Source organism: Vanacampus margaritifer, chromosome 8 (genome assembly GCF_051991255.1).
Source record: "Vanacampus margaritifer isolate UIUO_Vmar chromosome 8, RoL_Vmar_1.0, whole genome shotgun sequence".
In the NCBI taxonomy this organism is placed as follows: domain Eukaryota; kingdom Metazoa; phylum Chordata; class Actinopteri; order Syngnathiformes; family Syngnathidae; genus Vanacampus; species Vanacampus margaritifer.
Genome location: NC_135439.1, coordinates 24,924,377 through 24,936,293, shown reverse-complemented (window position 1 = coordinate 24,936,293; position 11,917 = coordinate 24,924,377). Strand labels below are relative to the sequence as shown.

Below are 11,917 nucleotides of genomic sequence, written 5' to 3'. Positions count from 1 at the left end.
GACCCACATTTTATTTATTTATTTATTTTATTCATAGTATTTTGTAGCAGGGGTGGCAAGCCATTTGGTAAAGGTGCCAGATGCCACCCTGTAAAACCGCCCATGGTCAGACGTTGGTGAACCAGGACACTTTTGTTTGAAATGGACTAATGGTATTAGCAAGGCATTCATGGATGGATATATAAATTATGGGTTTTTAAATAGCCTACTTGGCCAATAAAAATGATTTTGAGTCTTCCTCACTGTATGCATATACCCGCATTAATTTATAAATACTGTATAAAACAAAAACAACATAGAGCAGACTTATTACGGTTTCCACTTCCTATTAACATTGTAACATTGTCCCTACCCTGAACTTGCAAACTGATAGCGTTTAGTAGAACTAGTTTATGTTTTTGTGCCAACAGACACCGCCAGGCCTTTACAGACGTATTGTAGCCTACTGTACGAACTTAAAGTAGAATTGTCTCAATTTTACTTGGGCGGGTCTAACTTGTCAGTGCTACAGGGATACCAAGATGGAAATCCAGGGGCTTTCGGATACCCAAAACATACACTCGCAACATGGCGCCGCACGCACAGACACACCATTGGATTTGGGGCCAGTTAGTGGGTCAATATATTGCTTTCCTTTCCCAGAAAACGAAACAGATCAATTATCGGAATCGTGTGAATTTGGAAACGAGAACAGCAGACCAAGGACATCTGCGCTTTGCCTACAGGCACAACATTGTAGCGAAGTGGATTGTTCGCCAGTCAACAAGCTGCAACTCATCGACAAAAACAATATGCTGGATAATATACAGAATGGGGTACTTCGTAACGTGAACACAGGGGAAGACAGTGAGAACCACGGCATCGTAAGTAGGTCTAACTTTGTCATTTCTAGTTTGAGAGCTGCAGTAGAGAACGTGGATTCGACATTGCAAATGGCGCTGCTTCCACCCAAAGGGGAAGAGGAATCGACGCTTGAGCAGCGACTAACGTTACCATTTCCAGTTTTACGGCATCAGCGTGGGAACGAAGCGTACAAGCAGCCGTCACTGGCCAGCCACAATCCTACCGGGGCGGATAGAATCGCATCAAAGGAGATCAAAAACAACGCTCAAGAGCTGTATTTAGTTTTCAATGCATTTCAGGATGATGGCAATCCTGGCGGAAACAAACAACGACTGGGCTCCTCGTCTAAAATGTGGGACAAAATGAAAAGACGAGGACTTGAGTGTACTTATTGTGAGCCTATGGAGTTTGAAAACGCTAGTAGTGGCCTTGTTTGCTGTTCCAATGAACATTCGAATCGCTCAGATTCACTGGATTGGAAAAAACGGAAGGTTGTGGATAATTTTGTGAACGGCTCTTCAACCAAGGTAAGTACAAAGCAGCCAGACTATTGCCATACCGTCGAAGACGTTGTTTTGACGAACAAATATGGCGAGAAGATATGTGGCCAGATATGTACCGAAAACAGTGACGTGGAGGCGTTGCGAGAGGTTTCGTTTCAAGCACGTAATGATGATTTGAGTTCTACAAATTCGGACATTGTGGAAACTATGGAAGCCTCGCAGTTAATTTTGGACTCTCCTGGACTTGATGACGGTGCAAATTCTAGCAGTCTTTTCTCTGGTCCGGATGCAAATGAAACCTTTTCTGGAACTATAATGATAAACAATCAAACCATTATAGTGACCATAGAGAATGGGACATTGACTCTCGCTGCCCCATCTGACGGTTATGTTCACAAAGAGGATGATTTGGTCAGCTTAAAGGAGCATTTAGGAATGAAAGATAATGAAGATATTGTTCTTCTCAACTATGATGGTGGGGCTAAAGCAATTGGGAAGATCAGCACATTGGCAGTTTCCAGCCACCAAGAAGAGACCAGACCGGGGTTGTCCGTATGTGACTCTGAAATGTCTCCAATGGACAACTTATCTTTGCCCACCCTGAATACTAACCTTCACTCCTGCTCCATTATCAAGCAGGAAGCAGGTGTCCTGCATGAAATAACAGAGGCTGATTTGGTTACGTCATCACCTAAACCTACAATAGCAAACAAAGACTCTAAATGTGGACCTCTTTTCAGGCCCAACAAGGTGATAGCTGTTTCTTTTGCCTGCCCAGAAATGGGATGTTCCAGTACATTTGACACACGCCAAAAACTGAAGGTTCACCTCCTTAATCATGCTGAAGACCCACGCCCCTTCCAATGCACAGTGGAAGGCTGTGGCTGGGCTTTTGCCACGTCCTACAAACTCAAGCGGCATCTTCAGTCCCATAACAAGCAGCGGCCACATACCTGCCATTTTGAAGGCTGTGGGCGGTGTTTCACCACAGTGTACAACCTAAAGGCGCACACTAAAGTACATCAGCAGGATGATGCCTTCATCTGTGAGATCTGCAATGAGAGATTTCGCAGTGCAACACGACTTGGCAATCACCAGAGAGTCCACTTTGAGCCACAGCGACCCCACAAGTGTGAATTCCCAGGTAACACGGTTGCAATTTTGCAAAGCTGCACCTACCTGTACACAGTTATGTACTGTATTTCTGTCAGTATAATTTCAGACAGGTGTTTTTAAGATGACAATTACCACTTCATAAATGTCATTGTTGACAGTTAGATTAGAATAGCTAGTTGTAGAATTTAGCACCATCCAAGTGGTGAACTTATTAATTCATTTTAAAAGCACACTTTTGATTTCAGTAACATGCAAAAATATGTTCTATCACATCAAAATACACTTTTTTATATACTTGCAGGTCTAGTAATTGCTAATGCTAATTAAATTACAAAAGTCGCGCCTTACATGAGGCTGACATGTTTTGCCGCCATCTTGTGCTGTCACTAACAGCTCTTTTGAAATTATTTTCCGATTAATCGAGTAAACCAGCCACCCCCCCAAGTGCGCTAGCGATTACTATTTAAGATGAATAAACACTAACTGTCATTTAGTAGACACATACATCAGTGTATCTTCATTACACACAGTTGGGAGGGTTACTTTTAAAATGTATAATGATACAGTTACTAAATACCTGATAAAAAAAAATTAGTTAGTAGACTTTACACTGATCTGATCGGCTTGATCGTGATCAGCTGATAATTGGTATTTTATAAGGTAAGGTAAAGGTAAATTCCACTGATTGTCACACCCAACTAAGTGGGGGTGAAATTCGTTCTCCGCATTTGACCCATCCCCTGAGGGAGCGGTGAGCAGCAATGATTGCGCTCGGGAATCACATGGTGATCTAACCCCCCAATTCCAACCCTTTATACTGAGTGTCAAGCAGGGAGGTAATGGGTCCCATTTTTATAGTCTTTGGTATGACCCGGCCGGGGATTGAACCCACAACCTCCCAGTCTCAGGGCGGACACTCTACCACAAGGCCACTGAGTTGGTTATGCATAATCGGTGATCGCCTGTAATGTCATAATTTACCCAATTGATCAGTGTCGTCATTGATCGGATCTGTGAAGTAGGACATTACAGCAAAAACAACCTCGCTCACTCCGAAGTTGTTCTGTGCTAGTGTATATGGGCGCCTGAAAGCAAATTTATTTTTAGTCTCTTTGCGTGCTGCGGGAGCAGATGCGGAAAAGCTTTGCACTGCGTTTTTGTAAATATAATTTTATAGTTTGTTTGTTTCCTCTAATACATTTTCAATGGGTGGGTGTAACGGTTCAGAGAAGTCACAGTACCGTACGGTACGTACCTTGGTTTTGGTTCACGGTTTGGTATGAATTCGGTATAACAGGAATAACAAAAAGTAAAAAAAAAAAGCAGAATTCTCTTTTTTTCCATTAACTCTTTGACTGCCAGACGTTTTCAAAAACGGGTTGTCGCCAGTGCCAGCCGATTTAAGCATTTTGAGTGATCTTTCAAGGTCCACAGAAAATGTTGTGTTTGGACTATGGAAAAACACATCCGACCAAATGAAAGATTGGACTTCTCATCTTTCATCAGAAAAAAAAAGTTTGTTTCTACCTTATTCCGTTCTTCAGTAATCAACAATAGAAAATGGTTACTTTCACCGAAATTCTCTGTTTTGAAATAAAAAACGGAGAAAAAGAGCTTTTTGTGAAACGATGTTATTTCATGCACTCTAGTGAATTGTACACTTATTTTTGTCCATGAATGATGCCACAAACACCTAAATAGTGCTTTACTTCTGTAAAACGCTTTCACCAACAATGAAAAAGTGTTTTTTGATTGCAAAATGCGTTTATTTCCATTCAACAGTGTAACAATTTGACAAAACAATTTCGCAAACTATTTACAAATGTGTGCAACTGTGGTACTACTTACAATTATGTGAATGTTTCAAATACAGTTTTTCTTTTTGTAACGCTCTCCTGCGTACAAGGAGACGCCAGTACTCGCACACAGTTTTTTCACTTTCGCATTGGTCCGTTTTGCATGCAAACGTTACACTTTCTTGACGGCCTTTTTTCCGGGGAATAAAAAGCAAGTAGCAGACTGTACACACTTCCTCCGTTGAATATGCATTGGACTCGGGGCACTCTCCGTCGTCCGATCGAACGTCCGCCGGTGCGTGCTCGGTTGCGCTCCGCGTTACGACACAGTCATAGCCGCCGCGTCAGCGGTTCCAATTTCGCCGTCAAGCTCGGATTCACCTTCATCATCATCGATGATGACCATCGTCGTCATCAATGTACTCTTTTAGCGTTGGTCGATGCCTTTTGTCTTGTAAGTGTAGAGCTGCTTGCAAACGCTCGCCATTGCCCGTTGTAAGTGTAGAGCTGCTTGCAAACGCTCGCCATTGCCCGTTCCCTCCTCCATCTAGCTCCATCTAACGTCTTCTACTGCCGCGTCAATGCTTTCCAACCACGGAGTCACCATCATCTTCATCATCGATGATGATCATCGTCGTCAACAATGTGCTCTTTTAGGGATGCTTTTGGTCTTTGAAAAAAACGGCTCTGGCGTGAGCTCCTCGCGACCGGCCGCCATTTTTCCTTTGTTTTCCATTCTGATCTCCTGCTCGATGCTCTAGCTCCGCCTCTACTGACGCCCACCCGATCTTGTCAAAAGAGAGTCATCGCTGCCCTCTAGGGGCCAAAAATAGTCATTAGGCTCACGAGACCTGCTTAAAACTTTCAGGACAGCTCCGCAAGCCTTCCCAGCACCCGTTTCAAAAAAAAAAAAAAAGATGGGAGGACGTCTTTTAACGTCTTTGGCGCTCCTCCGTAGGTTTTTGCAGAACGTCATTTAACGTCTTTGGCAGTAAAAGAGTTAATTTATTTTTAGCAGACAGTAGTGAAGGTAACAGTTAATCTGTGATTTGTGATTTGGTTCTTTATTGAACGTATAAACACAAAGAAAACACATTACAAGTCTAAAATATAAATTGAAGTAAAAAAAGAAAACGAGAATAGGAAGAAAGAAAAGAGTTTATATGTTCAAAAGGGGTAGGAGGAAGTTAAAAACTTATCTAGTCCTACCCTTTATTCGTTTTATGTTAATAAAATAAGATAATGTATTTGAACAAAAGGAAATATATAAACCTAATCATGCATACAAGTGCACTTTAACATACGCACATTTGCCAGCGACATGCACACAAAATCAACAGACACATACCACAATACATCTATAAATCACATCCTCATACTCACATATACAATTTTCATTACATTCATTACATCCAAAGAAATTACAGCATATGTACATTTTTAACAGCTCATGTAATTTTTTTAAACTTTGCTTTTAAATAATTCTTTAAATTCAGCAAGTGACTGACATTCAGGTCAGTCACTTTTACAGAAACACACCTTTGCTTAATATTTGTTCTTGATTTAAAAAAAAAATTAGACACTTGTACTCCTTATGTTATAAGGACTCTCTAATTTCAAACAGCTTCTGAGTACTGTGGCAGAGTAGATTGTTGTGTTCTTTATACATTATTTGTGCAATTTTGAATTCAACTAAGTCGTAGAATTTCATTGTATTTGATTTAATAAATAGTGAATGAGTTGGCTCTGTATTTTTTGATCGAATTATAATTCTTATGGCTCTTTTTTGCAGTTTGAAAAACAGGATCGGTATTTGTTTTATATGCGTGTCCCCAGATTTCTACACAATAGGTCAGATATGGTAAAAATAATGAACAATATGTGTATAATGATTTCTTATTCAAGACATCCTTAGTTTTAGAGAGTATCCCGATCATTTTTGACATTTTCCTTTAGACAATATTCATGTGTGACTTCCAACATAATTTTTCATCAATAACTACTCCAAGAAATTTATTTTCATACACTCTTTCACTGCCAGACGTTTTCATAAACGGGTTGTCGCCAGTGCCAGCCGATTTAAGCATTTTGACTGATCTTTCAAGGTCCACAGAAAATGTTGTGTTTGGACTATGGAAACACACATACTACCAAATGAAAGATTGGACTCTCATCTTTCATCAGAAAAGAGTTTGTTTCTACCTTACTCCGTTCTTCAGTAATCAACAATAGAAAATGGTTACTTTCACCGAAATTCTCTGTTTTGAAACAAAAAATGGAGAAAAAGGGCTTTTTGTGAAACGATGTTATTTCATGAGCTCCAGTGAATTGTACACTTCTTTTTGTCCATGAATGATGCCACAAACACCTAAATAGTGCTTTACTTCTGTAAAACGCTTTCACCAACAATGAAAAAGTGTTTTTTGATTGCAAAATACGTTTATTTCCATTCAACAGTGTAACAATTTGACAAAACAATTTCGCAAACTATTTACAAATGTGTGCAACTGTGGTACTACTTACAATTATGTGGATGTTTCAAATACAGTTTTTCTTTTTATAACGCTCTCCTGCGTGCAAGGAGACGCCGCTGGACTCGCACAAGTTTACTTTCACTTTGTCCGTTTCGCGTGCAAACGTTACACGTTACACTTTCCTTTTTTTTCCGGGGAATAAATAGCAAGTAGCAGACTGTACACACTCCTCCGATGAATATGCATTGGACTCGGGGCACTCTTCGTCGTCCGATCGAACGTCCGCCTGTGCGTGCTCGATTGTGCTCCGCGTTTATGACGCCGTCATAGCCGCCGCGTCAGCGGTTCCAATTTCGCCGTCAAGCTCGGTTTCACCTTCATCATCATCGATGATGATCATCGTCGTCATCAATGTGCTCTTTTAGCGTTGGGCGATCCCTTTCGTCTTGTAAGTGTAGAGAGCTGCTTTCCAAACGGGCACCACTTCCTCCTCAGCTATCTAGCTTCCCCACCGCACGTCTTCTACTGCCGCGTCAATGCTTTCCATCCACGGAGTCATCATCATCATCATCATCATCATCATCGATGATGATCATCGTTGTCATCAATGTGCTCTTTTAGCTTCTTTGGTGGATGCTTTTGTCTTTGAAATAAAACGGCTCGGGCGTGAACTCCTCGCAAACGGTCGCCATTTTTCCTTTGTTTTCCATTCTGATCTCCTGCTCGACGCTCTAGCTCCGCCTCTACTGACGCCCACCCGATCTTGTCATAAGACAGTCATCACTGCCCTCTAGGGGCCAAAAATAGTCCTTAGGCACAACAGACCTAATTTAAACTTTCAACAGAGATGCGGAAGGCTTCCCCCCACCCATTTCCAAAAAAAAAAATGGATGACGTCTTTTAACGTCATTGGCAGTGCTCCGTAGGTTTTTACTTGACGTCTTTAAACGTCAGTGGCAGTGAAAGAGTTAATTTAATTAACCATAATTTTGACCTGTTGTGTGGTTTGTCTAGTACCAAAAACTATAAACTTGGTTTTGTTTAAGTTTAATGATAATTTGCTTAAGTCAAACCAGTTTTTTAATGTGTTCAATTCATTTTCCACAGTAGTCAGAAGCTGCTTCGGGTTCTCCTATGAACAGTTGTCATCGACGAATAAGACACTTTTGAATATTTTTGAGACACAACAGATATCATTTATATACAATGTAAATAATTTGGGGCCTAGCACAGACCCTTGGGGGACTCCATGAGTAATCTTTAAGTGTTTTGATTGTATATTGTTAAACTGTAATATACAATTATTAATTACAGTTTTCACTTTTAGTCATTTGTTTGTTTATTTATTTAGTCATTCATTTATTTTGAATTTTGGTCCTCCATATGCACTGACCAAGGCTGACTGGTTGTTCAAATGTGTACGTGTGTGTGTATGTATGGGGGGGGTTACATCGGCTGGGCTCATCAAACTCATACGTCATCAAACTCATTTGAATTAATTACCGAGAACTCTTAAGACGCTGTGGAATTCCATGCGGAGCTTTTACAACCAAGAACTTCCTTTACCCAGAACTCATATATCCTGGACTTGTTGGTGGAAAAGCAGCTCATCCTGCCTTTTCATTTTATAAACAGTGTGCCATTTACCACCACTTTGTAAAGTGGCAAATTTGCGACTTTGTAAAATAGCAAATTTGCTAGGGTTTTTTTTTCTGAATATTGTCCCGGCTCTCTAAAAAAATATATTTACACGTGGCCCTAGTACGCCATCGTACAATCCTCTCTTAAAAGGAAAAAAGTTGAGTAAGTCTTTCTTTTGTGATGCAAGAGCAGTAAGCACTGCGGCTGCACGGGAGATCTTGAGAGACTCCGTACGCTGGTCTCGCTCTAAGTGGGGAATCTCATGCCGGCCGCCAGTGTCTATAAGTTCTTGGTCGATACCGATAGCACAAAAACAGCCATCCATTCACCCAAAAGCACTGAAATACTACGAAAATAGCACAGTAGAAATTGCTGTGTGTGCGTGCGCTGTGCTTGTGATTGCCAAGTCAAAATAGACAGAAGAAGCAAAAAGCAGCACGAGTGAATATTACTGACATGCTGTGCTCCTCTAAAATTTGTGAACCCTGCGGGCATAGTCAGATTTTTTGTATAAAATATTAAAATAACATTATTAAATGTTTAGTCATACATACCCCAATCTACAATGCTGACATTGAAAATAATGGACTTGAACAAAAAGAATGATATTGTCATTCATTATTGAGCAAAAGTTATTGATTTAAGAAAAACTTAGATTTCATGGGTGCAAAAGTATGTGAACCTCTCACTTAATCAGACATTGCACCTCCTTTTGCAATAATAAATTCATCCAAACACTTTCTTTAGTGATTTATCAGTCTTTCACATCTACTTTCTGGGATTTTTGCCACTCTTCCTTGCAAAATACTGTTTCAGTCAGTGATACACAATTTCTTCGCTATACCTCTCATTTCATTGGTCCATTTCAGTGGTTAGTTTAGCTACCGATTTGTCCTACCTGATCCGAATTGACTGTTTGTTTTAAGTAATGCAGCTCAGGGTTCACTTACTTTTGCACCTACATGAGTTGACCAAAAACTTTTATAAATTTTGTATTTTCTACACAATTGATTTTCAAAAAGAACAATGCATTCAAATGCTAAACCTAAAACTGTTATTTCATATAAAATGTGATGGTTCAGATTGAACAACAAAATCAGGTTAAAACAATTGGAAAATCAAAATTGCTCAAGAGGTTCACAAACTTTTGAGCAGTACTGTATGTAAACTAACGCGCACGCAAATGACCATTTATCGAGTGTGGGGGGGGGGGGGGGATTGTCGCTTGTTGCCATGGAACCATAGACGTTTTTTTTTCCTGTTGGTTAGCAAACTGTTTTAGGCGCATTACTGACACCTGGTTTGGAGCGCGGATACTACAATGAAGTTGCGTATTCGTCGTCTGAGTGTCTGCACCGAACCGTGGCATCCGAACTGAGACTATTCGGGACGAATACAAAAACCGTTACACCCCTAGTGTCAATTAGACGTAGAGTTGCGCTATGGCAGGGGTTAGTTAAACTGTAGAGTAAATATGAAAGTTGTTTAACTAAATATACTGCCAGCTTTTTGCTACGAATACCCAAAGGACAACTTCGCAAACGTAGTTAACCTCTGATGGTGCTTTTAGCTAGTGTCGGACCCTAATGGGTCGACCGCCACTTACCTTCCACAACTGCAGCCTGCAGGTGGTCGTCTCTGAGTCACGCTTGTTGCTTTGCTTTTGCAAGCTTTTAGTAGCTTCTCCCGCTAGCCGCTTTTGTTAGCCACTCCGACGGGGTTCTCTCCAGTAGCTTCTCCCATTAGCCGCTTTTGTTAGCCACACCGACGGGGTTCTCGCCGTGCTGCTAAGTCGTGGTTGCTCGCTGAGCTGCTACTTTTCTTAAGCCAAATAATAATTGGCGGTAGGCTTGTGTGGTCTCTCTGAGTCACCATAGTGCGCGTGCTTTGGAATGCACGTGCTTCGGCTGCATACTGATATCTAGTGGTCAATTTTTACACACTGTCCCTTTAAAGGGGAAGTCAATCCCAAAATGTACTTATCAATAAGTTGGAAGTGCCCCCACTAGGCTAATATTGCATTCATATATTAATATTGGATTTGTAGAATATGAGTTAAGCAGCAAAATCCACCCGTTTTTATCCATCTCAGCGTCCATTTTTCCACTCGCTGTTGAACTGAAAATGCCATGGGTCAGGGCTCAGCTAAACAACCATTCACAGTTCACCTGTTTTCTGAAGCGGAGCCGTGATTGGTCGTTACCTGAGCGCCAAGCAACTGTGATGTAATTTTCAATCAACAGCAAGTGGCAGGATCCCCTCCACTCCGCCAATCCCCTGAGATGGATGAAAATGGGTGGATTTGCTGCTTAACTCATATTCCACAAACGCAATATTAATAAGAATAATGTGTTTATATTAGTGGGGCTGCATAAAACATTATTGTAAAGACAGTTTTGGGATTGACTTAACCTTTAAGGTTACTGTGTACTGTTGCATTGTTGTTGCTGTATTTGTCAGAACATCGACATTTGAAATATAAACTAATGATAGTGTAGAACGCCCTATGTACGATGTTCTGAAGTTGAATTTTGCGGTGACAATGCTTTATGTATGACGTGGTTCATGTTTCACCACCAGAGTTAAAAGTTATTTTCTCCAAAATGATTGTTTTTGGAGGTCTCCACAAACTTCATAATAGGGGGGCCCAGCAAAAAAAAAGATGGGAATCTCTAACTGTTGGTGACCACAAATATACTCAACAAAAATATAAACGCAACACTTGCTCTTGCTCCCATTTTTTGAGATGAACTCAAAGATCAAAAACTTTTACCACATACGTCATACACAATAGCACCATTTCTCTCAAATATTGTTCACAAGCCACTCTAAATCTGTGATAGTGAGCACTTCTCCTTTGCCTTGATAGTCCAACCAAAGTGTTGTGTTTATATATTTTTTGAGTATATAACCGACCCCAAGTTTGGAAAAGTGTGCTCTACAATAATCATAGTATTATTAATGTATGAAAAAGCTTGTGATGCAGGCAATTTATACTTGTCTTTCTTTAAGGTTGTGAGAAAACTTTCATCACCTTCAGTGCCCTCTACTCCCACAACCGCACTCACTTCAGAGCAACGGGCCACTTCACCTGCACCTATCCAGGATGTGCCAAGATGTATGACAAGGCCTGTCGCCTCAAGATCCATTTGCGAAGTCACACTGGTAAGTTGATACTTGATAAGAGTTACATCGTATAACTTGTATAACAAGTTATGTTGCCCCTCAGAGGACCATTTAATACTGTGAAATCCATATACCTGTACTGTCACCTCATCATATTAACACGTACAGTATACACAATTATGTTCAATTGATTTAGTGTTTTCTCCAACATTGTATTAGACCGGTGGGCCACCATGCTTTTCTTGGCATTGAATGCCATGATTGCTTGTATACATTAAACAAACGGTTATAAATAACACAAACGTGCACACTTTGACCGCTGTACAATCGCAACTTGCGCGCCGTTGAGCGCACTTAACTTAGCGGCCAGTGAGCATCACACAATCACTACAACTAGGTGGCGAGTTGCAGGTCCTGG

The 11,917-nt window shown here is 40.7% G+C and overlaps 1 protein-coding gene across 5 annotated transcripts in view; it reads left to right on the top strand.

The window, feature by feature from the left end:
- The first annotated feature begins 521 nt into the window (after positions 1-521).
- The window catches only part of LOC144056070 (zinc finger protein ZXDC), a 44,915-nt gene continuing 33,519 nt past the window's right edge, over positions 522-11,917 (top strand). For 3 of the 5 annotated variants that reach the window (XM_077572460.1, XM_077572458.1, XM_077572459.1), the window contains exons 1-2: positions 522-2,490; positions 11,386-11,538. In XM_077572460.1, coding sequence (XP_077428586.1) covers positions 522-2,490; positions 11,386-11,538 — 2,122 coding nt within the window. The remainder of the gene's footprint in view (positions 2,491-11,385; positions 11,539-11,917) is intronic. The other 2 variants (XM_077572461.1, XM_077572462.1) reach the window with 2 other exon arrangements.